Source organism: Sylvia atricapilla, chromosome 6, assembly GCF_009819655.1.
Source record: "Sylvia atricapilla isolate bSylAtr1 chromosome 6, bSylAtr1.pri, whole genome shotgun sequence".
In the NCBI taxonomy this organism is placed as follows: domain Eukaryota; kingdom Metazoa; phylum Chordata; class Aves; order Passeriformes; family Sylviidae; genus Sylvia; species Sylvia atricapilla.
The window spans coordinates 37,334,494-37,362,041 of record NC_089145.1 but is presented as its reverse complement, the minus strand read 5'-3'; the positions used below and the strand labels follow the sequence as shown (position 1 = coordinate 37,362,041).

Sequence of the window (27,548 nt, the reverse complement as noted above, 5' to 3'; positions counted from 1 at the left end):
TCCCCATCCCTATGGCTTCCCCTAATCCTGTGTCCCCATCCCCGCGATGTCACCAACCCTACACTGTCCCCGTCTCCTGCCCCCGTGACCTCATCAGTGTGTCCCCATCTCCATCCCCGTGTCCCTATCCCTGTGATGTCACTATCCCTACAGTGTCCCCCTCTCCCAACCCCGTGCTCCGCTCCCAGCAATGTCCCCATTCCGATGTCCTCATCTCCAGTGTCCTCATCTCCCATCCCTGTCTCCATCCCCTTGGTGTCTCCATCCCCATGTCCCCATCCCTGCAGGTGGGTGAATGGGTGGCTGTCCCCACAGCTCTCACCTTGTCACCCCACCTGATGCTCTTCCTGAAGTGTTTCCTTTTAACTGATGTTATTTCTCCTTTTTTTTCCTCTCCATGAGCAGACAGGTGGGAGCAAAGATGCCATCAATGCAGAAGCCGATGCGGTACGGCCACACTGAGGGGCACACTGACGTCTTCTTTGATGACACCGGCAGGTAACAGCCCCATTCCCAGAGCCCCAGAGAGGGATGGGCTTATTCCTGTTCAATGCTTTCCCAGGAGTTGGTTATTAGCAATGATTTTGTCACTGGAAGAGTGGACAGTCATTGGCACAGCCTGCCCAGGGCAGTGGTGGAGTCCCCATCCCTGGAGGAATTTAAAAGCCCTGTGGATGTGGCACTTGGGGATGTGGATTGGTGGTGACCTCAGCAGTGCTGGGGGAATGGTTGGACTCCACGATCTAAGAGGGCTTTTTCAATCTTAATGGTTTTGTAAGGTTCTATATCAACCACCACTGTGTGAGATTCTGGGATGGATTTACGGCCTGGAACGGTCCAAGAAATCCTTTGGGTTTTGCCTGTGCTGAGAACTGGCTGTGTGACATATTTAGGTGCTCTGAGTTTAGAAGTGATTGATTTATAACTTAAATGTAAGCATATATATATCCCCATGTATGTATATATAGTAAGTATTATATATATAAAAACTCTATATGAACATTATATGGGAGTGACTTCATAGATTTTAGCAGAAGCCAGTGTAATGTGGGAGTAAATACGTTTATGTATGCACTAAGAAATTAAAAATATATTTGAAGGAATGCAATACTGAGATTGCTATATTTTTATCTCTTCCTTGTGCTAGTTCTTGAATGTATAATTATAAACTATATATTTAGTATTACCTTTTTATAGACTAAAAAGTAAACTAAAAAAAAAAAAAAAAAAACCCAGGCCCTCTCAAACTCAAAGGATACACCTTACATATGGTTATGGTTAAAGTCCATATTATTTTATTCCTTTCCTAAGTTCATTATCATTGCAAAACTGTTCATAAGAGATGGTCTAGTAACAATCTCTTGAAACCACAAAAAACCTCGTTTGGCATCACAACCAAATGCTTAAAAAAGGATGCAGATTCCTGCATGTTAACAAATCCTGTGTCTTTCCACAGCTGCATTGTGACTTGTGGCAGTGATGGAGATGTTAGGATTTGGGAGAACCTGGATGATGATGATCCAAAGTCCATTAATGTGGGAGAAAAGGCCTTCTCGTGTGCTCTGAAGGTAGGGATGTTAACACAACTCCTCATACTTGTGGATTTTCTTACAGATTGTGGATTTGCCAGCTCAGGGGATGCTGCTTCTGTGGGTAGCAATAAACGAGAATTACCTCTGACAAATCATTCTACCCCATACACAGCTGTAGGGGAATTATCACTTATGCTAAACTTTTGTAATAGTTTTGCCCCTCCTCTTCCTTCACGTTCAGTTACATTAATTTCTGACTTTGATCTCCTTTCTGAGAAACAAACCCAGCAGATTAAGCTAATTATGCAGTGGATTTTTCAGGCTGTTTCAGTGTTTTCTCACCATGTGAGTTGCAAGAATTTTCCCAGCATAGGATGTGATCATCAAGTGTTAGGAGAAAAGCCAAGAGGTCATTTTATGTGGGCCTGTATTAAAGCCCAAGGAATTATAATCTGTATTAATCAAAACTTGTTCTCACAAAGTGAGTAATGGTTTAGTAACACTTTTTTAAAATATTTTTTTTCCTTCACAAGCTGATGAACCTCGATCTTGAGACTTCAAGCCCAGACTAAAACCAATATCCAGTTGTTGTTTGGAGGATTAGCAATTTAATAATTGGTTGATGTTTCACTCTCAAAATTGTTGTTTGGCCTAAAGATGCCTCTGACCCAGTGTCCCCAAAGTGAGAAGAGGATTTACATAATAGAAAATAATTATTTTTACTCTGCATGTTTATGTACTTAGCTTGAAAATTGTCACATTTTTTTCTTCATGTCCATTTTTTTAATATTACATTAATCACAGTGGGTCCAAAATATTGTCTTTGTGGCAATTTTAGAAGAGAAGACTTCCAGAAGCTTACATCAGTTTTACAAATGTTGTGTATTTAATCTGGAAGTGGTAAAGAGAATTTTTCAAATTGTTTTTCGACTACTTGTAATTTTGTAGAGGAGTATGAAAGAGGAAAGAAATGAGTGTTAACATATTTGTATTGCATTATAAGAATTATTATTTGAAATTCTTTTCAGAACTACTGCCTTAATTGAATTATTTTTTTTATTTCCTTTTTAAAACACCTCATATATATATTCCTCAATAACTGTAAAATCTGTTTCCATCATTGATTTTTAGAGTATTTTGCTGTAGATTTCCATCACATTAATTGTCGTTTCACAAACCAAGTTAGGTGACTTAAAAGGATTCTCTTAGCAAATCAGTGACAGAGACAGAAATTGCTAAAACTGTTAAAGGATAGATGAGGAAAAATCCTGGGAAAAATTAAAAAAGGTGCTCTGGTTTTGAGGGATGTTTTATTTTTAAACAGTGGGAGACTTAAATGTCAGGAAATCCTTTTTTCAAAAATCACTCTTCATTAATGAAATGTCATGAGGGGATATTCTGAGATGTTAATGTAATCTAGGTAAGAAATCTAATCTCTTATTTTTTTAGGTTGTTCACTACTGACTGCTGCTTCCTTTACCTTCAGGGTTTTTATTATAATTTTACACACTTCAGCTAAAAAACCCAACCACAATACTGCCTCCCCCCCAAAATACACACAATAAAAGAGAAAATAAGGCATTTCTTTATATTTATTTTAAAGTTTTACTACTGTGTTCTACTGAAGAGTAGTATTGTCACTCGAAGAGGTGTTATTTTCCAAGTATGGGATAATTATTTCTTTTGTTTTGCACTTTTTAAAATCTGGATTAATTTTTAGTAAACATCTGCCTTCTGTTTTCTGCAAAGAACTGAGCTATAGTTCATGAACTTCTCATCTTTCCCTGGTGGCATTTAACTGAGAATTCCAGTCCAAGGGTGCCCTCTCCTGATACTGCAGCAGATGAATCTAAATAGCATGCAAGTTAGTTTGGTTAAAGTGATAGATGATTAAAGTTACTATGCTTGTCTGTATTTTCGGGCAGAAAAAAATATAAGTTAAAGAGCATTTCCCTTACTATTCTTACTGTCAGACCTTTTTGGGATGAATAAAATTAATCCGCCAAAATATTTGGGACATCAGAGTGGGATTTTTGTCTCTGTGGCATAAATGTGTTGTATGTAAGTGACAGATTTTATGGCTGATTTTGTTGTCAGAATGGAAAGCTGGTCACAGCAGTGTCCAACAACACTGTCCAGATCCACACATTTCCTGAGGGAGCTCCGGATGGGATCCTCACTCGTTTCACCATGCACGCCAACCACCTCACCTTTAGTCCTGATGGCACCAGAGTTGCTGCTGGATCCAGGTGATGTGAGCACCATGAGGAAAAGCCCTGCAGGCCTTCAGAATCTGGAAAATTCCTCACTGGCTGCTTGTTATCAGTGAAGGCATGAACCCACAAACCTCTGAGGGCTGTAAAGGGTTGGAAAATGCCTTCAAGGGGGTGGAGGGAAGAGAGGAATGAAGAGGAGTTTAGGAAACAATGCACTAGGAGATACTTGATCCACCAAGTAGTTTTATATAGAAGTCTGGTGTTGTGAAATTTCTTTTCTTTAGGAGGCTTGAGTGTTTTCAGCTCTCAGTCTCAAGCACAAGTGTTCACCCTTATGGATGTCTCCTCTCATCGAGGAGCTGAGGATGATGTCCCAACTGCTCAGGATCATGGAGCTGCAGATGAATGTGCACATCTACAAGTTAGATTGGTTCTGATTTGTGTGAGAGCTTTGAGTCATTCTCTGGCATAAGCATCACTGATCTGCCAAACAATAACAGATGACACTTCCAAGACTTGCCTGAGGAGAATTTAATATGTATTTTAGTTCTTTTCTTAGGGCAGCACGTGTACTTTTACAGAACATACTCTAGTCCTTTAACAGAGGAGGCAAAATAGCCAGCAGGCAATGGGGTTTTTGTGGTTTTTTTTTCATGTATTTAAGGCTTGAGTGATTCTTAATTGGATTTGGTGAACTCTTTGGGCAGTCATAGCTAATTCAGGCTGTCTGCTTGCCTCTCTTCTGGAATTTTGCTCCACAGGGAAGATGGCAGAGATCTGCTTCCTGACTCCTCTAAGTGTGAATTGAACCAGAAAAGCATTTTAGATGAACACGCTGGACTGTGAGCTCTGGCAGCAGCTCCACCAAAACTGGGAGGCTGGGCAGTAACCACTGTAATCTCCAAATCTGACAGGGATCATGGCTTTGGGCCCTCTTCCAGTGCTTGTTTCTGAGAGAACAGCTCTGCTCCAGGATCCAGCTTTGATTAGAGAGATTAGGCACACAGCAAACTCTTTGCTGTTTCTAAAACTTTTATAACCCCCCCAGTACTCCTGCAGCCTGGCTGGGGCTCCCACAATTTTAGGAAAAAGAGCTCACAATACTGTCAGGCCACCCCTCAGTAAGGTCTTCTGTGTCATACTAAAGGACAATGGTGAAAGCCATGAAGTGAAGGAGTGCAGCTGAGAAGAATTGCTTTTATTTGTAACAGATTTCTCCATTTTTACATGAAATCTCCAAACTTCAGCTGAATATAAATTTAACATCCAACTGGCTGTCAAAGTTCACATGAACTACATGAAAAAGGTTAAAAGTGATGGTTAACCCTATAGAATTAAATCCTAAAATGAAATTCCTGAGGGTATTGCAATGGTGTTTGAGGGGGAGTGGTACTGGAAGTTTATCACAGCAGCTCTTTGTCTTAGTAGTTAGGATTGATATTTTGAGTTAAACTGCAGCAGTGGCTGCAATTTTGGAAGAAGGAATGAAATAGTGAAAATTCTCTTACTGTATCTGATACACTCAACAGTCTTAAAAGTCCTGTTAAAAAGTAACACAAAATAAACTACTTGCAACATCTGTTTTCTTAAAAGCCACCTGGCCAAATAATTATAGTAATGAATATGGGTCCTACTCAGCAGATAGTTGTTTTTAAATCATCAGCTCTCTGGTATCTGAGCAGAGATTTTTATTAGATCATGTAGAATATTATATTGAAGAGGTATATGGTCTGTGTGTGCATAATATCTTCTTCAAAAAACAACCATATTTTATGAATTTTGACATGAACAAAAATAATTTTCTGATAAAAACAGTCTGGCCTGACTCCTATTGTAACAATCCTCAAGATTCTCATTTTTCATTACATCATGTAGTGTTGAGAGCTGTAACTTCCTCAAAAGATATTTAATGCCCAATTTTTATTGCCGTAAAAACATAGCTTGTCATTGTAAATAGCAACCAATGTTAACAATTTTATGTCATTGTGATCTGCAGTGACTTTATGATCAAAGTTGTGGAGGTGACTGATAGCAGCAAGCAGAAAACGTTCCGAGGACACGATGCTCCTGTTTTAAGCCTGTCTTTTGACCCCAAGGATGTTTACCTGGTAAAAAAAAAAAAAAAAACAAAAAAAACTTTTCTCATTTGCTTTCTGCTCTGAGTCTCATTTTCCCTGGGGAAGAATAAAATTTAAAATGTAGTTTTTACAAAAAAAAAAAAAAAAAAAAAAAAAAAGACCAGCGACTGGGCAGATGAAACAACTTGATTTCATCTGACCTTGCTGGTGATGGAGTCTGTAACAACTTGTTGCCTCCTAGGAGAACTTAGTCTTTACTCATCTGGCTGTGTTCTTCTGAAATCTGATTTAGAGGAGAAAAGGTGCCTCACTAAAGAAATTTAATATTAATTTTGACCCTCTTTTGCAAATAAATAGCTCATCTGAAGTATGAGGGTTTGTAATTACAACAGCTTGGAGCTGAGTACAATTATCAAGATGACAGCATTGGAAAGTTTTAAAGCTTAAACTGGTTTACACAGGGAGGCTTTCTCTTTAAAACTGCCCGTGTATCCTGTGTCTGTGGCATTGGTTATAGAGATTTTTCCATTTTGTAACATGAATTTCTCTATGTCTTTAATTATTAATTTGTTTACTCCATTCTCTTACCGAGGCCTCAGCGAGCTGTGACGGTTCTGTCAGAGTCTGGAACCTTGCAGATCAGGTAAAGACTGCCCTTTCCATGTGAAATCTTTCCTAAGCAATCCAGGATTTCACAGACAGCAAAGAAGAGCTGGACTGAAATAACCCTCTTGGTGGAGGATTTTCCTTTTGAGGATGAAATCTAGCTACACTTCACAGAATACTTGTATCTGCTTCTGGGAGAAACTCCAAAACCTGATTATGAAATGTTGCCTGGGTGCTGTGTTTTGTTCTTCCTGTCTGTGAAATCCCTGATTCCTTCCGTTCATCTCTCCTAATTGGCCAACACTGTAAGTGCCAAGGACAAAATGAGGATAGCAACTGACAGCAGATTCCTCATTTCAGAATTTCAGCTCGCTGCTTTCAAGACTGAGGAATTTTTATTATTGTAAACAATTTAGTCAGTGTAGTAAACACATCTAACCTCTGCTCTTAGAACTCTAAGGAACTTGAGAATTTTAGGTGAAGGCTTTAATAAGGCAGTCCTGCATTTGGATATGGCATCAGTTTTGCTAAGTGCTAAATGCCAGTGACTGGAGTAAGAATCCCTGTGGAATTATTCCTGTAAGTACAGTTGATAATATACCCCCACACTTGTGGCTTGCTACTTTTTTTAAGACAGAAGCATAGTTGTGTGAAATCTCATGTTCCAGACTGACAGTGAGTGCCTTCTGGGGAAATTGTACTGAAAATGTTCCAGGATTGGGGCAGTTTGATGCATAAATCTTGCTGTGATTTGAGATTAGAGCCATTCATTCTTTATGCTGCTGAGACCATATTCAGGCTGCTGTATGTCACCTTGCTGCAGTTGATCTGGGTTTGACAAATGCTTTTTGGCCACATTTCTCTATAACCTAAAAATAGATGAGCTCATTTGTTCTGTACTTGATTAAAAATGCATGTTCTGTGATCTTATTTCTGTTACAAGTAGTTTTATTGTCATTAAAATAGTTTCAGGGCTACATTGACAAAGTACTTTCAAGGCAGTATGTACTACTGTATTTTGATGGAAGAGATTATTTCAGTTCAGATATATTTCTTCCTTTTGGTTTTTTTCCCCCACTCTTTTCCTTTAAGAATTTGTACTAAACAACAGATTTTTGCTGAGCTAAAAAAGCTTATTTTTAATTTTTTTTTTCTTTTTCAGACATGCACAACAAGCTGGCTGCTGCTGCAGAAATGTAATGATGTGATAAATGCTAAATCAATCTGCAGGCTTGCCTGGCAACCTGGAACTGGCAAGGTAAGTGACGTTGTTTTATCACATCTTAAGCCTTCTCTTGCCTCTGAGTCCAATGGTAGAATTCAATCTGGGCAAGCCCAAATTGCACCTCCTGGGAGAAAGGAAAAAAATTGGGTGAAGTTCCCTTTTAGGAAACATACAAAGCTGGAAATGGCTCCGTGTTTAAGCTCCAGACTGAGTTTGGCAGGAGTCCAGCTGTCAGCCCTAACCAGCATGAAACAGTCTTGGTGTTCTGAATAGGAAGGAACAGTGTACACGAGGGAAGTAATCAAATTGTTCACAACAGAGCATCAAAAGAGTACTGCCCTTCTCTGCTTTAAGTAAATTATTTACTAGTCAGTAAATATTTCCTCAGTAAGTTGCTCCCTTTATTTTCACTTGAAGATCAAAGTTGCAGGAGGGTGTAGCCAGGTGGGAGTTGGTGTCTTCTCCCAGGTCACAAACATCAGGACAAGAGAAAATGGCCTCACTTTGCATCAGGGGAGGCTTAGATTGGATATTAGGGGTAATTTCCTCACCAAAAGGGTTGTCAGACCTGGCACGGCTTTCCAGTGCAGTGGTAGAGTCCCTATCCCTGGAGGGATTTGAAAGCTGTGTGGATGTAGCACTTGGGGTCGTGGGTTAGTGGTGAAGATGACACTGCCAAGTTAATGGTAGGGCCTGATGACCTTAGAGGTCTTTTCCAACTTTAAAAATTCCATAATTCTTCAAAATCCCTGCTGTTATGACAGTGTTATGTATCAATTTTCCATAGAAAAGTGAATGTCACCTTCATTACAAATTGTTTCAATATCCATATTGCATAAAACCAAATACTTTGCATTTTTAGATTAATTCTTCACACAAACACATGCACACACACATATTTGAAATGTAAGCAATTGTCTTGCTTCTCTTACAAAGCAAATGGTTAGAATCCTAATAAAAGAAATCCTAAAGAAATAACCAGCCAGTAACATTTATGTAGTTTTATGGAAGAAGTGAGCTGGTTTGGGAGTCAGCTTTTCAAATCAGATGTATTGAGAAATTGTAACCTGACCAAAAGGAGTTTGGGGAGGGAGGGTAAAGAATCACCTAAGCCTTGTGCTCAGCGCATTGAAAACGATGTGTGTGTGTGTCATGTTTTGCTAAATAAGAACTAATAACCTTAAGGTGCAGTTTTCTGCCAGAAGGAAATGAAGATTACAGTAAAAACAGGCATGTTTTGCTCTGTTGCCTGTGGAAATTAAAGAACCTTGTAATTTAAATTACTTCAGCTTCCTCTCTCAGTTGGCATGGCTGGGATGTTAGAGGGCTGTTAAATCCTGAGGCAGTCACATCTGTGAGGCTTCTGAATGAGGGATCTGTGCTGTTTGAGTGTTCTGTTTGACAGGTAACTTGTTCTAAATTGTGTAATATTTTTTCCTTTGAGCAGCTGCTGGCAGTTCCTGTAGATAAAGTTGTTGAACTGTTCAGAAGAGAAACCTGGGATAGTCAATTCAATCTGTCAGATGCCTCTATCACACAGGTAGGTGCAGGAACCAGGGGCTTGTTAAATACTGTCATTTAAATGTTATTCTGCTAGAAATTGTCTTCTGCACAGTATCTCTCCCTTCCCTTGCCCCCCCTTCTCTAGATAATGATTGTTCACATTTTCTTTTTCATTTCTGACCCTGTTACTTTCTGTTGGAAAACAGGGCAGAGATACTGAGTGGTGTCAAACACCTTCATGTGACTCTGATTCCCTTTTTTCATTTATAGTAACCCACCAGGTCTCTAAAGTCTCCCAGTGACTCACCCACTGCAGCTGAAGAACATCTGTTTTCACAAATTGCTCTAAATACAGAGCTTTTTAGAGAAAATGTCAGAAATATTATTTCCGTACAGAGCAGAGATGTCAGTTGTTCACTTTATATTTTATTGAGCTGAAATTTAGTTGACCTGACTGTGCCACTTTCTTTCTTTTGGCCTCGTCATGTACTTGGGAATCTTTGCGTTGAAGAGAACAACCTTCTAGTGTTATTAAGATGCAGAACACACAGCCTTGGATTTTAATTTATGGGACTGTATTAAGTTCAATATAAATAAAGCTATGTTTAGTGCTGAATTTCCAAAATGCTTCTTTCTGCATGTCTAGAATTGGGGTTTGTTTGGCCTCATGGCACTGTTTAATGACAGAAGATGCATATTCTGAGACAAAAATAGGTGTGCTATCTTAAGGAGTGGTTTTTTTTAAAGCAGACATTTTTATAATAGTTTTTAAAGAAAAAGAGCTGCTTAACCCCAGCCCACATACAGGAAGCTGGACATGGTCTGCTAGAATTATTATTATATTTTTATTCCAGAACACCTGTCTGTTTTATCTCCAGAATAGGAATGCTGTACATGCATTGGTCACTTTTTATTATTATTTGTTTGGATTTTTTTTCCTTAGCCCTTGAATGTTGTGGTCTGGTCTCCTTGTGGGCAATTCCTGGCAGCTGGAAGTGTGGATGGGAATATAGTGGTGTGGAATGTGGAAACCCAGCAGTGCATAGAGAGGTATTCAGTGTTGTTCCATAAATCCTCAAGTTCATCTCTTTTTCTCAAAATAGAATTTTATAATCTTTTCTGTAACACTTTTTTTTTTTTTTTTGTGCAAATGAAGAACTCTGCCTCTTGGAAAAAAAAAACCCTGATGAGATTTACAGGATTTTCTGGTTTAACCTGTCAGGTACCTTAGAGAAGGGGCTTGAATGTGGATTTTGTTCAAATCTCAGAATCTGTCTTTCTGTGTGTATCTGTTATTATTTTTGAAACTGATGATTGATTAAAGGATAGCTTTGATGGAAACAGATTTTTCTCGCATCCCTGACCCCAGTAACATGTTTTCTAGAGGGAAGCACAGGTCAGTCAGCCAGACATCCTCACCTGTAGGCCAAAAAGGACAGACTGGCAAATTGCAATTTGGTTAATTAAAATTCTTAAAAAACCCCTAAATATTCCCACCAATTAAAATCAAAGGTATTTTTAAATGAGGTAGAGAAAAAGAGGATTATCTGAATATTCTGTGTAAGAAACATGATTGTAACTGCAATTAAGAATTACAGACATTCATTAGTAATGTTAATAATTATTATTTATGTAATTATTATTATGTACGTAATTAATGGGATGATTTTTGTAAGGATAAAAGGTGGAAAAGATAGAAAATTAATTTATCCATTTATTCAAGAGAAACAAATAATGTTCTTTCAAATACTGGATGATTCTGGAATAAATGATTGCTAAGGAGTTCCTTTGTCTTCTAAATGTGTATCAGGAAGATGTTGTTTTAAGAATATGATTCTGATTAATTTTTAAACCTTAAATTATTTTCTTCATAGAAAAGGAAGACTTGCTCTATTTTTAGGGCAGCTATTTACTCTGAAGGTGACCTATTAATTATCTTATTATGTGTAATATCACTTTCTTATAGTAATAAAAATTACCACTTTTTGCAATAACTCTTGGAGGGAAAGGTTCTGTCCTGAGGAGCTTACTAAAATCCACTATTTTAATTTTCTTTTTAGGATGAAGCATGAGAAAAAATACTCAATTTGTGGACTGGCATGGCACCCTAAATATAAGCAAATTGCTTACACAGACACTGAAGGAAATCTGGGGCTGTTGGAAAATGTTGGTGATGTAGAGAAGCCAAATGACAAGGTGCTCAGTACCAATGACTTCTTGAATTAATTATATTATACAATTATTAATTATGACCATTATTTAGGTTATAAGTTATATGGAACACTGTTTTGTGCTTTTCAAGTTCCCTCTTGTGTGTTAATTTATTTCTTGAGTTCCATATCCAAAGGAAGTTTTGTGCTAATCTGGTTGTAGGTTGCCAGTGCAGTGGCCAAAGACTACAATGATCTGTTTGATGGAGATGATGATGATTATTTAAATGGGGATATGGTTGAACCACCTTCTTCCCCAAAAACTGGAGATAATGAGGATGATGCTGATGAACTTGTGCAACCCCCAGGCCATGTGAGACGGGCAGTGATTGATGATGATGATGATAACTCACTAGGTACACAGTGAACTTATTTTCCAGAGCTCTTTTACTGGGATAATCTTTTAGCATCCTCTTCTGAGATATATTCTGCTTTGTTTTTCCAGAGAAATCTTGACTGTTTTAAATTTTTTTAGCCTATATTCTGTCGTAATACCGTGTGTAAGATTTTTGTTTTTTATTAACTTCTAGATATTGGGTTGATAAAAGCTGGTTCTGGTCTTCTTGAGAAGGAGGATTATGGTGATGATCAGACTGGTGGCTTTTCAGCTTTGCCACCATCATCTACACAACAGCCTTTGTATGATGGGCCAATGCCAACCCCCAGGCAAAAGCCCTTCCAGTCTGGCTCCACTCCTGTACACCTCATGCATCGATTCATGGTAAATCTGTGTGGTTATTTAGATTTAGGTGCTTCTTTTATATTTAATATTGTCCATTTCATGTCGAGTTTTAATCTAATCCAAGATTTTTTTTTTTTTAATACTTTAGAGTGTGAAGCTAGATAATGGAAAGTAGCTTTGTTTTCAAGCAAGGACCCCATACTGTTTTGGTTTACATTTCAGTTGCTTTAGGAATAAATAGTTTGCTTTAAGATGCAATCAAGCTACGCACTTTGTACCCGTGCTACCCAATTCTAGCAAATCCTTTTAAAATTCCTTTTTAGTTGGATATTTTTGTGCTGTTAAGACTTGTATGTTAATCATTCACTATTTCTTTCTATCTGCAAGTTCTTTACACTTAATTTGGTAAGGAGAAAGATGGCTGAGCAGTGAAAGTGAACCTGCTTTCTGCCTAATTCAGCTGTTTTAGGAACCACAAATCCTGATTACACAGGTCTTCAGTCATTCTCCAGCCTGCCACCCACTCTGGTTTCAGATAAAATCCTTACAGCAGGCTGGTTTAGGGCAGTATATCTGATGGATTTAGGGCATTTGATTTGATGGGGGTTTTTCTGGGGTGTGTGTGGTTCCTTTTGCCAGGTGTGGAACTCGGTTGGGATCATTCGCTGCTACAACGACGAGCAGGACAATGCCATCGACATCGAGTTCCACGACACCTCTGTGCATCATGCCACACACCTCCCCAACTCCCTGAGCCACACCATGGCTGACCTCTCTGCTGAAGCCATTTTGCTGGCCTGTGAGAGTACAGAGGAACTTGCGAGGTAAGTCGTGGCCTTGCTCTCCAAAACCCGTAATAGGGCTGGTGGTGGTTTTATGTTCGCTGAATTTTTGTTTTGCTAAATTTAGTGTAGTGGTTTGAGTGTCTACTTTTGGGTTTTTTCTGGGAGATAGGACTTGGGAGAAAAAGGCAAGACAGGTTTAACTTAAAAGTAAACAGGTAAGTTTTATGAACACACACACTAAAGAAGAAAAGGGGAGGGGAAAAAATGAAACTTTCAAAATCCTTCCCTTCCTCCCACAAGTGTTTACTTTTTTGCAAACAACATATAGACAAAACTTGTGATTTTCAGCTAGTTTTTTATTTGAATATAGGTTTTTATTAATTTTTTAGGAGAGGAGTCTTTCAAGTTTACTATGGAATTTCTTCTACTGATAACTTAGGGCAGGTTTTTTGTGGGTGTGAACTTACCTGTTACCTTGTTACCTGTCGCTGACTGGAAGGAAAAGAGCTTGGCTTGGACATGTTCAAGATTTATATGGGTATTTTTCCAGAGGTGTATCTAACTCTTTAATTGGTCAACTAAGCTGTCAGTATCTGCTACAACTTTTTTTAGGAAAAAAACTCACATCAGGGCTAAACCACCACAAGGGAGCTGCTTTTAACTTGTTGCAAATATTTCGGCTTTTATTATTGGCTTTTGAACTTTTTGGGTTATAATCATGCTTTTTTTATTTATGGGACCACTTTCCAAGGAGTATTTGAGCTTCCACCTATTTGAAGACTTCAAGAGTATTGAAAAATGTAAATTGTTAATTGAGAAGTTATTTTTAATTCCTTTTCCAAATGTATATATATTGGAAAGTTTACACATAGGCAGGCTAAAAGGGAGTAGTAAACATGAACAATAGTTTCTCAGTCTGCTCAGATCGAAGATCAATCATAAGGGTTCAGCTATTTCTTTTCACACTGTTGCTAAGGAGGTGTTGGGAGATACCCATAAGAATTTCAAGTGAGAAGAACACAAGTTTATGAAAACCACAGGAAGATTTAAGCAGCTGGGCCAGCTAAACTCTGTTCTTGCATTTAAGAACAATTTCAATAGTATTTTATTCTTGGTTTCTGTGGAAATATCTTGAAGAAAGAGCTTTCTTCTTATTTTCACACATACAGCCTTGTGTTAAGTTGAAAAGCACCCTTTAAAATATTATTTATTATATATTGGTTGTCTGATTTTGAAAGTGTCAGTGTTTTTCTCAATGAAAATGGGTAACCTCTCAAAAGACACAATGTCTGTGGATTAGTCATAGGCAGTTTTCAGTTATTAAGGACTGAAGTTTTAAATATGTTTTCCCTTTGAAAGATAGTATAACATGACTGACTGCTAATGAGGGCTGACATTCAGGGTGCCAAGGAGGACATTTACCTGCTTCCATCTAAAATATCTCCTCTAAGACCTTTTGACTGTTTCTGCTTCAGGCTTTAGGGGCTTTAAATCTACAGTTCTGGAGGTCAAGCTGCCTCTTCAGTTTTTGAAAAATAAGAGCAACACCTTTGCAAATGACCACTGGAAATTTGTAGTGCCCTCTATAGTTCCATCAGAGATCTCTGATAAAAATTAATATACTGGTGAATTTTCAGATATTGTATTTTCTTCATGTTGAGATGTTTATTGGTTCTTTGTCTCTGCCTTAGCAAGCTCCACTGCATCCATTTTGGCTCCTGGGATACCAACAAGGAGTGGACCGTGGATATGCCAAAGGATGAAGAGATTGAGGCCATCTGTCTGGGTCAGGGCTGGGCTGCCTGTGCCACCACTGCCCTGCTGGTTCGTGTGTTCACAGTTGGGGGTGTTCAGAAAGAGATCTTCAGCCTCCCAGGCCCTGTGGTGGCCATGGCAGGACATGGAGAGCAGCTGATGGTTGTTTATCACAGAGGTAGTTTTCTCCCTTTTGTCTTTTTTTGAACTGGGGTTGTTGTCAGTCCTCACCTCTTGCTGGCTTCGCACACTGGTTAATTTGTTTGTAATCACCAGAGAGTGTTTTCGTCTTCTTTTCTTCATGGTGTTTCCCCTTTTCCTCTTCTGGGTGATGCCTTTACAAGCACATCCATCACAACCCATGGGCCTGAGACTTCTGAGAGCAGAGCCTGTGTTTGATATTGGGATGCTGAGATTAAACTGTGGGGAAGGGGAGAATTTTGCAACAGTGAAATTAATATATTGAATTTGGGTTTCAGATGTGCCAGAAGGAATTACTACAGGAAATTAAGGAAGCTGTTATGCACATCTTGTGTGTCCAAAATATCAAATAATGTCTGATAGTGGTATCCATGGGTAATGCTGTGTTAGAATTAATTTTTGATTCATAACTACTTTACCTGATTCTTCTATTTTCTAACACAGTCATTGAACAACTTCTTTCCTAGGTACTGGGTTTGATGGGGACCAGTGCCTTGGGGTACAGCTGATGGAGTTAGGAATGAAGAAAAGACAAATTTTGCATGGAGATCCCCTTTCCCTTACAAGGAGATCCTATTTGATGTGGGTTGGATTCTCTGCTGAAGGTATGAAACACCTGCATGAGAGGTGTTGTGAAATATTGACACTGCTGGGGGGATTACAGGAAAACTGGGGAGGGACTTTGGACAAAACAAGGGGAAATGGCTTCAAACTGCCAGAGGGCAGGATTAGATGGGATATTGGGGAGGAATTCTTCCCTGTGAGGGTGGTGAGGCCCTGGCACAGGGTGCCCAGAGAAGCTGTGGCTGCCCCTGGATCCCTGGAAGTGTCCAAGGCCAGGCTGGACGGGGCTAGGAGCAGCCTGGGATAGTAAAAGGTGTCCCTGCCGCTGAGACACTTGCCATTATCCCATTTTTAACATTCCTTCCAATCCAAACCATCCTGTTATTCTATGGAGAAGTTTGGCTAATTAATGCCCTTTCAATAATATAAGTCTTGGGAATTGGATTTTTTCTTCCAGTCTCCTCAACAAGAAAAAACATTCTATTTTTCTATTCTTTTAATATATTTGCAAGAAATCTTTACTATTTTCCCATTCAAATGTTATCAGAACTCATTCTCCTGATTCGTTTTCCTGCTCAGCCAAAAGAAATAAACTGTGTTAACACACCATAAGAGCACCCCAACACCCTGAAGTTGGTAGCTTGGGAAGATCTTTTATAATAAATATAAAAAGTAATTGTATAATAGCTGATTTCCATTGGGAATCTGCCCAAGCATTATAAATTCGATTTGTCCATGAAATGTTTTAATTTTGAACCTGTCAGTTGCCCAGCAGTGGTGTTGGCTGACAGAAGGTGGCGCACCTTTCCAAGGAAATCGCCTTTCCCAAACTAATTTGTGCTGTGTTTGGGAGAGAGGATGTCCTATCTGAAACGTGTAAACCATCATTTCCCAACTGGATCCAGCACTCCCACCTTGCTGGGTTGGAATTTGCTGCCTGTTCAGAGGAGATGCTCTCATTTGTAACAAACAGGTACCCCTTGTTACGTGGATTCTGAGGGAATTGTGCGGATGCTGAACCGAGGACTTGGGAACACTTGGATTCCAGTGTGCAACACCAGAGAGCATTGCAAAGGGAAATATGATCATTACTGGGTCGTTGGCATCCATGAAAATCCCCAGCAGCTCAGGTCAGATAATTCACAAGGAAACGCTTTTCAATGCTAGAGAATCCCTTTTCAATCCCTTTTTACAGAGAGAAACTGCAAAGTTCAGCTGGTGCTGAAACAGGTGCCTGGTAAATATGCACAGCAAATGGTAATTCCCCAAATAGAATTCTGCATGGAGGATTCATTATTAAACTGGTTTTGAGTAACTCATTTGAGTTTTATAATTTGTAACTGATTAATTGACTCAGAAGTGTGTGGGTACTTTATTGACACATTCATAAAACTGCATTTTTCTAGAGAAACTCTCTAAAGTTATGGTGGCTGTTAGAAATCTACTTCTGCTTTTGGTGGTTTTGATTGTTTTTTCTTTTTTTTTTTCCCAACTTTTTGGGGTTCTTGGTATCTTTTTTCCTCCCTGATTTTTTTTTTTCCACTTTGGAAAGAATTCAGACCTATAACATAACTCATCTACATCATTAGAATAGATAAATCAGAGATGTCTGTTATTATATTACTATTTCAGCTGTGGCCTTGAAGAATCATTTTGGATGTAAAATTGCTCAAATATTTAGCTGAAAGTTAACAATTTCTTTATAAAATGTTATACTGGTGTGTCTAAATAACTGTTTCTCTTTAGTGTGACATGCATGCTGGACATCTTGTTGCTAAGCTTTATTTGTAGCCTTTTTAATTCAGTGGTCTGTGTCCCCTTCCTACCAGGGCAGAATCCATCGCCTCACATATTTTACTGAAATTTAGACTCTCTTACTTTACTAATTATGGACAACTGTAGAGTTTGGTGGAAGACTGCATTTTATTTAAACCTATGTGGCATTCTACATAATACTCTGCTTTTTTGGAATAAGGGAAATAATTTGATATCTATGTTTAAATGTCACTTCCCTGCAAGTTTCTCCCTCCAAATCATTATGCTGTCCTCTAGAAAATTCACCAAAAATGTGCAGGTCACATCGCGTTGATAAGATGGTCAACTGTGAGTCTCTCATCCTGAGTTTTTCCTGCTACTCCAAGAAAGAGAGTGCTGCTCTCTGAATTGCAAAGAACATTTTACTCGAAGCCAGCAGTATAATGAAGATAAGAAGGGGGGAGGGTTGTTGAAGAAACAGCATATGCCTTAATTAAGAGATAGCCAGAACACTGATGCTTCCTGGTTGGTTTTTTTGGTTTGTTTTTTGTTTTTTTTTTTTTTGTCTCAAGTCTCTAAAACAGCAGCTTAGAAACCCAGATGTTTTTCTAAATGCTGCATTGGTGCTGCAAGAAACACAGTTCTTCCCCAGTCAATGGTTTGCTTAAGTGATTGTTACCAGAAATTACTCCTTTAAATATAATGAAACAGTAAGTCTGTGCCTTCAGTTGTTCAGTGCTTTCTGATTTTAATTTATTGCATTTACTCTTTGTAACAGCTGTTAAATCAAACATGTTGTGAGATCAAGATCAGAGTGTGTTACATGCCACATCTGGAGTTTAAAGTGTGAACAAGAGCAGTGTGGGCCTTGCTGATTTTGAAATCTTTTCTTGCTTGCCATGTAAAGATAACCATTTATCATGCAATCTTACACATTGCTGTATTTAAGCCAGTAATTTAATTGCTACTTTCCAGAGGATAAATCCTCTTAAAGTAGCTTGCTGCTTAGGAGCCCTGGTCTAGATGTGGAACATCTGGTGACAGTGGGTATGTTCTGTTTCCTGTGCACAGGTGCATTCCCTGTAAAGGATCTCGCTTCCCTCCCACCCTGCCACGACCTGCTGTAGCAATCCTGCCTTTTAAACTTCCTTATTGTCAAGTTGCAACAGAGAAGGGACAGATGGAGGTATGGAATGGTGTGGAGTCCACAGCTGGGAGGCTCAGGTGTCCCTGGAGTGGGGATTATACAAGGCCTCTGTTAATCACTTCTGCTGTGAAAGAGGACAGTGCAAACCCTGAGTAAAACACGTGGCCAAGGGGGTTATGTGGGTTCAGTGGTTTGTGGAGCTTTTCCACAAAAAGCTGGTTTGGTTCACAACTTTTCCTAGAAGAACACAAAATAAAACTGGCAGAGCTGATGGGAAGTTGTATTTACACATGATCTGTTTCTGACCAGTGAAGTCTTTCTCACTCTTGTTATTTTAGTGATACCAGATTTGGGAATCTCAGTCAAGATGCACTTGAAAATGTCTGGGTTTTACTATTTTAGGCATAACAGAGTTTTTGAAAGATGTACTGAGTATTCAAATTCATAATGACTAGAAACACCAGTCTTCTGGCTTGGCTTATTTAGAGCCAGTTGAAGCCAGATGTGCTTGTGGACAACTTATAGAAAAATAACTGTATTCTTCAATTTTTATTGGTTTAAGTATTTCAAACTTGTGATGCTCAGCTGTAATGCACGAAAGAGAAATTAACATTAAACTTTAATCTCAGCCTTTGAACAGTTTAATGCTATTTGAAATTTATTCTCTTAGACAGAAGTGTAGATAAAAAGTTTCAATAGTCAACACACTCATTTTTAATGAACTCTCCTTCATTTGGTTAAGTGTTTTGTTCTTTATCTGATAGAGTATGTTTGCCATTCCTACCTCTACCCAAAATAATGAGATGAGAATGCCAGGAACTGGTAATTTGGCTTGAGGGAATATGTGTAGGGAAAGAAAAGTTATTCTAATACATCTGATGAAAACTATTTGGGTTTTGAATAAGTTTATCATTAGTTTGAACAAGGCTAGCCTGGTCTAACAGCCATACTTGCATTATACTTTGTGTTTATATGTCTCTTAGATAGACTCCTAAGTTTACTGAGTTACTCTGGGATACTTCCAGTTTGCTGTGGGACAGCAGATAAAATAACTTGTTCTAGAATTGTCTATCCTGACAGTATATTGGTGAACATGTAGATTTCATCCTGCTGCAAGCCTGTAATATAAATGAAATTCAACATATATGGCAACTGGATCAGTTTGTGCAAGTGTGGCTGTTATCCATCTTTTCCTTGGTGGGCATTGACCTGAAGGAGAATTGTCTACCCCTCACCTTCATTATCAGAGGAAAGGAACATTTAAGAAAAAGTGTATAAGATAGATTGTAAATTATTAGGCATTGTGTTATGGACTGTTTTTTCCCCTCTGAATTCCAACACTCATCCTTCTCCCTTTTTTCCAGGAACAGTACTGGCGTTCTATTCTATTTCATGGCCACGTGGATTACTTGTCAAAAAATGGCTATGAATTTGATGAAAATGCTAAAAATCAGGTAGTGAAAGAACAGCAGGAACTTCTAATGAAGCTATTTGCTGTAAGTACAAATAACATGATAGAGAGAATCCCTGAGATTTATCTCTGAGACTGAAGGTGCTAAGGGCCAGGTTGGACGAGGCTTGGAGCAACCTGGGATAGTGGGAGGTGTCTCTGTCCATGGCAGGGGTTTGGAATGAGAGGGGCTTTAAGGTTCCTTTCAACCCAAACCATGTAATGATTCTATAACTTACTGGAGATGGCATCTCATGTAAAAGCTGATGTGATTCCTCTTATTAGGAGTCTGACTAGTGATTGGCAATCTACCTGGGGAGGTGGTGGATTCACCTTCTCTGGATGTGTTTAAGGAAAGACTGGATGTGGCACTTGATGCCATGGTTTAGTTGAGGTTAGGGTTGAGTTGGACTTGATGATCATCGAGGTCTCTTCCAACCTAATGATTCTGTGACTGATAAAAGGTGGGCTGCAGATAATCTTGTTTATCAGCATGAGGCTTTTTCTTTGATCTGTAGCTCATGATTGTTGGTGGCTTATCTTTATTCATTCACTCCACCAAAATAATTCTACTCCTGCAGTCTTGGGGGAGCTGTGGAGTTGAGGTGTGTGACTCCCCAGGCTTCTTCCCTTGCAGCTTTCCTGTAAGCTGGAGCGCGAGTTCCGCTGCGTGGAGCTGGCTGACCTCATGACCCCCAGCGTGGTGAACTTGGCCATCAAATACTCCTCCCGCTCCCGCAGGCTGAACTTAGCCCAGCGCCTCAGCGAGGTGGCTGTGGAAAAAGCCTCAGAGCTGGCAGCAGCAGCACAGGAACATGAAGAGGAGGAAGAGGCTTTCCAACACCACTCCAATGCTGGGTAACGCAAATTTCCCTGCCTAAAGAACTGGGATGGTTTTTACTGCTCTGTTCATGTTTTGATGTGCGCTTCTCTGATCCACAGTTTGCAGGGTATTTGTAGGTGAAGGGACAGTTTGAGTTGCTCTGTTTGTAAATTATACTTGTGGAATGGCACATCCTTGTTGGTGTCTTGTGAGGATTCATTAGTCCCAGGATAGCAGCACAGAGGGAAATATCTCCGCTCCTCACTTCCTGTGTGCCTGTGTCCAGCAGCCTCAGAGCCACAGCAGCCTCAATACTACGTTGCTCTGACTGGAGTTTTCTCTTCCCATCTTTACCTACCTTTGATTATTTGACTCCCACCAATTTTTTTTTCCTCTTTGTCTCAGTCTCTCAATCTTGATTCATTCCACACCTGTCTTAAAATCCTGTCTTTCTCCACCCATCCTTTTTTTCAATATCTCATCTCAGTTTATTTTATTTACTCTTATTCCCTCCTCACTAATCCCAGCTCTTCAGAGCTATGAAACATACTACAGATTGGCTTTGTATTCTTTTTCTCTTTGTGCTATCAATCTTTCCAATCTGCATCTGCTTTGTATAAAATGATCAGGCAAAAGGTGTGTATGTGTGTTTTGGTGGGTTTTTAAAAAATTTTTATGAGGGTTTTTTTAAACATATTTGAATTTATAATAATTGTATATATTTATATTCATTTTTGTAGTATTGTTGGAAGCAATGTCTTCCGATAGAGTTTTATGTATGAAGTTTGGGACTTATTTAAGCAAAAGGAAGTGATAAGTCCCTGAACTTATCTGTAGCCTTTCCTTTATTCTTCTGTTTTAAATTGCACGGTCAAAACTCATTTCTAAATATTCTGTCTTGTTCTTCTGGATCGTGTGTGGAAGCTATAATCCCATGTCTGCAACTTCAACCACTCTGTGGGTTAAAGTCCATCACAAACACTATGCTATTCATGTTAGTGCCAGAGTAATCTAATACTGACTGTTCTGGTTGGAAGAAATGGGCCTTTTGTTTATGTATATTATACAGATTTTGGTAATTGGTAAATTTTAGGAGGAAAATGCAAGAATTGTACATCCTACTATACTGGGAATTTAGAGAATGATCAAATTAAATGTTAAAACTTGATGCCTTCAGTATGAAATTATATATCCATGTTACCACCTGTGTGTATATTCATGGATGCAGAAAAGCAATCTTATGATACTGGAGGTATATGTGTTTACATGGAGATTACAGAAGATCTTTAATATTTGCATTTATATTTGTTGCAAAGTGTTCTGGCAATAAAGTTATGGAGTGTTAATTAATCTTTAATCATCACAGTTTAATCAAGGTATAATGCACATAAGTGCCAAGTGTAGTTGTTCTTAGTGCCTAAATTAGGCAAATGAGCTTGCTCTCTGTTGTTTCAGTTTTCCTTCTGAACTTGGTGACCACTTCCTTTCTGCTGAATTCCTTCCTTTTAGTTACAGCAGGTCTGCCACGAACTGGGGTCAGCTGCCAGGCAGGAATGTTCAGCAGGACGAAGAAGTGGAAAATGCTGAAGAAACTGATGCCTGTGAGGAAGCAGAAGAAACCCCAGAAGTGCAGCAAGAGAGTAAGAAAAATTCTCTGAATAGACTGGGAGTTATCCAGATAACTTTTGCAGACTTAATAAGGAATTAGGTGGCTCCACATTCCAGCCTGTGCTTGCAGTTGCTGCAGAGAAACAAGTTCAGTGTGTGTCATCTGCTGTGTCACAGCTGTGTGTGCATTGTGCTCAGTATCCTTTAGAGGGGCCCTGGGGGACTTGCTCTTGTTGCCTGATTTTATTCCTAAAGGACTGGCTCACCTTCTAACCAGTTACTTTGGTTTCAGCGCCAATCTTGCAGGAGGTGGATTGATAGATGAGTAGTTTGCTGGGCACACTAAGGAATAAGCTTAAGGTTTAAGAAATAAATTTACAACTCCAAGTCTAGGTAGAGGTGACAGATGGTTTTGTAAAAGTGTTTGTACTGTCTGAAAATGAAAAGTCATGCTTTAAAATACAGGCAATTTTACTGTAATCATGGAATCAAAGAATGGTTTGAGTTGGAAGTGACCTTAAAGATCATCCAGTTGCAACCCTGCTGCCAAGGGCAGGGACATCTCCCACTAGCCCAGGTTCCTCAAGCCCCATCCTTCTTTACTTGTCTGTTCGATTTTTTAAAAAGAATTTGTGCTACAATATTTTATTGCATTTGAATATGCACTCCTTTCTCTTTCCAGAAGAGCCAGATCATTTCTCCAAAGGTGTCACCTCAGCAGAGGTGATCACTCCAAAGTCTGGTGAGTAAATAATTTATTCCAGGATAAAAGGATGACGCCTTTGTCATTCTCCACAATATCTGCTCCTGTTTTTTATTCTCATTCTCCCATTACTAATTACATTTAGTGCATAACAATGTTGTCAAATGGCAAATTTACATAATCATGGGATGGCTTGGCTTGGAAGGGAGCTTAAAGCTCATTTCATTCCAACCCCCTGCCACGGGCAGGGACACCTTCCACTATCCCAGGTTGCTCCAAGCCCTGTCCAACCTGGCCTGATCACACTGGTTGTTCTCAGGTTTTCAAAAGGTTCCCTGTTTTCATTACCTAATGATGTTCTGTATCACTGTTCTGATTGCCTTAGATATGCCAAATGCTGAATCAATGCCTGCGTGGCTATGCCATAAAGGGACAAGGGAGACATGAGAACAGTGATCAGTGGGTTTGTTTCACTAATCACTGGCACATTTATTACTTGCAAGGCAGAGTGAGAAATCCTGAGGTAGAACTGTGAGTGTGGGCAGGCAGGGGCAGAATGTGACCTCGAGCAACCTGCCAACCCTTGAATAAGAATAATAGGAGTGGAAACGGATTTGGGAGTGGAGGAAGTACTGGGTCTTCCTCTGGGTTTGTATTTTAAGCTGTTGGTGCTGTGTGGCATTTCTGATAACTAAGAATAGCTGAGCACATACAGCATAACCTTCACGGGGTTATTAAAGTCTCTTTCTACTCATCTAAAATGTGCACATTGCCTCAAAGATTAGGATAGATGTGTGAGTGCACACCATTTTACATTCTTTTTTCTCTCCTCTGAATAGCTCTGGTTGCATCCAGCAGCCGAGGACGAGTGAATCCATTTAAGGTAAGAATTTTTGCAGTTGGGTCGATTGCGGTGCTCTGAAAATCACAACAGATTCTGTCTGGAGTTTTTCCAATATAACAGATACCTTGGAGGGGAACATGACAGAAAATAAATAAAACACCTATTTATTTGTTTTGCTAGGTGTCATCCAGCAAAAAGGACCCAGTGGTGCCCTCAGCAAATATTTTAGACAATATGACCAAATACTCAAAGAAAACATCTTTGCTTGGCAGTCGAGCTGTAAACAAGCAGAACCCTCCAGTTATAAAGCCTCTGACTCCCAAACCCAAGACCAAGCAGGTAATGTTCATAATCTTTCTTGCATCATTTCAGTGAAGAAAGAGCAAAAAATGGAATTTTACCGGCTTTTATCAAGTATGAAACCCTGTGAGCGAAGCAGCTTGAATGGCAGAATTCATTTAAGCATAGTGCAAAAGCTATTACAGCACATAAAACTGCAGAAAAAAAATCAGTTGTAGAAAATATTTCTGTACTGAACCTTGTGCTTTTATTTTAAATAATGTAAATGTCTGCTGTACTGAAATTGGATGGAGTAGATACCCTATTAATGGAAGTGATTATTATGTCTTTAGGAAAGACTTGGGGTTTGTAAGGTTACATGGTACTTGTTGTCTGAGAGTGAGGTGTTTTTACTTTTTTCTTTCTTATTCTCAATTTCTGTAGGCTTTAGCAGCTTCCTTCTTCCAGCCCCGCACACCTGCAACTAATCCTGCTGAAAAAACAGTGGAAGAAAGAGAAGAAAAAGCAGGAAACGAGTCCCAGGAAGTCAAAGTCACTGCACAGGAAAACACTGAAAACAGAAGGTGAGAGACACTTGCACCTCAGTGCCATATTCCAATTTTGATAGAAATGCAAGTCTAAAATCTATTTTGTTTCTGAAGATGTTGGACTGGCCAAAGAAATGCAACATGAAGATTAAAGTTTAGTTCACAAGTTGTCACATTCGTGAACCCACTTGAAAAATGTGGAGGGAATAATAAATGAGCAGTTCAAAATATAATTTTGGGGCTCTGATCAACAATTTTTGCCTTGTCACTACTTGTAATGACTTTTGATAAATGAAGCCATGCTGCTGTGTCAGTTCCAAGTATGTAAAATAGTGAAAATATCAACAGCTCTAGAAAATCTCAAAGTCTCAAAGCCAAAGGTCTTATGTGAAAGAGTAAAAGCTTTATTTTGGTGTTTTTTTTAAAAGAGAAGGTCAACAAAAACTTGAAGCCCCTGAGGAGCTCATCTCTTCCTAGCTAAGGCTCTAATCTGTCTTGTTCATGGGAAGCAGATGTATTTCCTAACAATCCAAATCCTCATGAAACCTGCATTACCTAACAATCATGCTTCATTTAAGCTTCATTTAGCTGAGGAAGATGAAGGTAATTATTACTCATTTGGGCTGGCATTCTTTTTGTTAACCTTTACAGATGATGTTCTACAACAAGTGGCAAGGAGAGCTGTGAGAAGGATGAGCTGAGCTAATGAATGTGCTCTATTTTTAGGTTGATGGGACCCTGTCAGAGAGGAAGAGAACCATTATGCTTTGTCATTCTAAAACTGGAATATTAATCTCCATATATATATATATATATAAATATATCACAGTTTTAATAAAAATGCCTGACTTAGTCTTGCCTTGTCAGCATGTTCTTTGAGCATCCTGCAGTAGGAGAGAGGAGGCTGCTGCCCTGAGAGGTCTTCTGAGAACAAAAAAAACCTGTTAGGTGCTGCTTAGAAATGTTGCTTTGGGAGGATGTGGTTTTCCTATAATCTTCTTAACCAGACAATTTTTGTGTGCTTGCTTTAGACCAATGACAGGTTTCCAGATGTGGCTAAAGGAGAACAGAACAAACATTTTGACAGATAATCCTGACCTGAATGAAGCAGAAGTAATAAAAGAAGGCATGAGTCGATTTAGAATGCTGACATCAGAGGAAAGGATGGTAAGAAAACATTCTCTAATTCTGTGGTTTGATATTTTTTTCCCCTCCAGTGAATTCCTGAGTTATTTTCAGTTAGGAATTTTTCTTGAAATTCCACTCTTGTCCATTTTTATGGATTTCAGTTTTGAATTGTGCCATGATCTATGACGAATAATTTATGAAAATTTAAACTGAATTATAAGCAATATCAAAAAGCAGCTTTTTAAAAGTGAGGCTTGTGAGAGGAATGCAATCAGTGAACAAATAACAAAGGAATGAGTGTAAAGTCACAGAGCCAGGCTTAATTCACTGGGGATTAAATTTGTTCTAATTTAACTTGTTGGGCCTTTTGGATTTCTCATTTCTCCAGAAAGACAATTAAGGTCTTCAATTTCAAATACAGTTTCAAAAAGAAATCCAGTTTTGAAGAAGAATGTTGTTAGAAGAAAGGAAAGGGAGGAAATATTTCTGTACTTAATAGTTCCTTACTTATTAGTTCTTCACAGGAATTATTTCAGTACCTTAGAATCAGAGTAATAATGTGTATAAAGCAAAGTGGTGAGTTTTGTGGCTTAATCTGTAGTTTTCTGTTCTCCTTCAAAGGTGTGGACTGAGAAAGCAAAAGGAGGAAGAGTCGATGACTCAGCAGAAGACAAAAAGAGGAAGCGTCCCACGGCTGAGGAAGATGAAGTGGAAAACAGCCAGGAGCAGAACTCCAAGGACACAAATGTATCCAAGAAATCCAAGCCTTTGGATGCATCCACAAACAACAGATTGTCAGCTTTTGCCTTCAAGCAGAGCTAAATGAAGTGGTGCCCTCTCAGTGTCTGTGTTCTGAAAGTATTCATGAAAGAAATTCCTCTGAGTTGAGGAATTGGCTGCCATGCTCGAAGAGCATTGGCAAAAAGAGTGCCTGGCTCCAAATAGTCTGTTAGAAAGTGTTTTATTATCAGTTTTTGAGAGGAATGTTGAATCCCCTCTCACAGTCTTTTACAAGGTGCTGCTCATGAGTCTGTTCCCTGGCAGCACAGCCCTGTGTAGCTGTGGTACACCCAGTGTGCCTTGATAGCAGGGATACTGGGTGCTGAATGCAGATTAATCCTTCTGGGGAGGATAAACTATGTCCAAGGTCTGCCCTGTGGTTTTAGAGAGGCAAAATAATGGCTTTCCTACAGTCCCTACTGCCTTGAGAGTAAGACACTCAAGGAATGAGGGGGAGAAAGCTGAACACCAGCAACGTGTTAAGATGATTTTCAACATCTGTGGCAGTGGCAGAGCCTGATATGGGCAGGGATAGAAAACCAGAGCAGAAGCTGAGTTAGGAAGGTCAGGTGTGCAAAGCCAAGCCATTCCAGACTGTGCAAAGGTGCTTTCCCAATCCATGCCTCAGCAGAATCCAGAAACTGCTCAGGACTTTTAATGTTTCTAGCGTTTATTTCTGTAATGTTTCTTTCTTCAAATAAAATGTGGCTGATTCTTTGTTTAAGCTGGTAGAGTCTTCTTCGCAGTTGTAATTAAAGTAAACAGATTTTTACCTCCCAGCCCTAAGGCAGTCAGTTCATTTTACCCTGCTGTGGAGGCAGAGCACTGTCTAATAAATGTATTTGAAGCAAACTCAAATTTTGAAACATTTCCTAAAATCAGTTAAAGTACTGTAACTTTTTAGCATAACATCTGAGACTGGGAAGTTCTCAAATTCTTTTTTTCCCCTCTGTGTTTGCACAGCCTTTCATCGTTTTATTTTTTCATCCCTCTTTATACTGACACATGTTGCCCAGAGAAGCTGTGGCTGCCCCAGGATCCCAGGAAATGTCCAAGGCCAGGTTGGATAAGGCTTGGAGCAGCCTGGGATAGTGGAAGGTGTCACTGCCTATGGCAGGGGGTGGAA

General features: G+C 39.2%; 1 protein-coding gene across 1 annotated transcript; it reads left to right on the top strand.

The window, feature by feature from the left end:
• The first annotated feature begins 404 nt into the window (after positions 1-404).
• Positions 405-27,146, top strand: WDHD1 (WD repeat and HMG-box DNA binding protein 1). The gene is made up of 25 exons (XM_066321540.1): positions 405-498; positions 1,457-1,568; positions 3,630-3,781; positions 5,745-5,856; positions 6,419-6,469; positions 7,595-7,690; positions 9,105-9,197; positions 10,104-10,210; positions 11,221-11,356; positions 11,534-11,726; positions 11,901-12,091; positions 12,692-12,876; positions 14,529-14,770; positions 15,261-15,398; positions 16,331-16,487; positions 18,184-18,298; positions 19,624-19,755; positions 20,347-20,567; positions 22,042-22,172; positions 22,823-22,882; positions 23,683-23,726; positions 23,868-24,026; positions 24,411-24,550; positions 25,546-25,681; positions 26,264-27,146. The coding sequence occupies exons 1-25, from the start codon at positions 422-424 to the stop codon at positions 26,462-26,464; spliced, it is 3,381 nt and encodes a 1,126-aa protein (XP_066177637.1). The 5' UTR covers positions 405-421; the 3' UTR covers positions 26,465-27,146.
• Positions 27,147-27,548: the final 402 nt, after the last annotated feature.

Coding starts and splice junctions, on each gene's coding strand:
- WDHD1 (XM_066321540.1), top strand. CDS start 422: ATGCCATCAATGCAGAAGCCGATGCGGTACGGCCACACTGAGGGGCAC. Junction 24,027..24,410: donor CCAAACCCAAGACCAAGCAG/GTAATGTTCATA, acceptor CAATTTCTGTAG/GCTTTAGCAGCTTCCTTCTT. Junction 24,551..25,545: donor GAAAACACTGAAAACAGAAG/GTGAGAGACACT, acceptor TGCTTGCTTTAG/ACCAATGACAGGTTTCCAGA.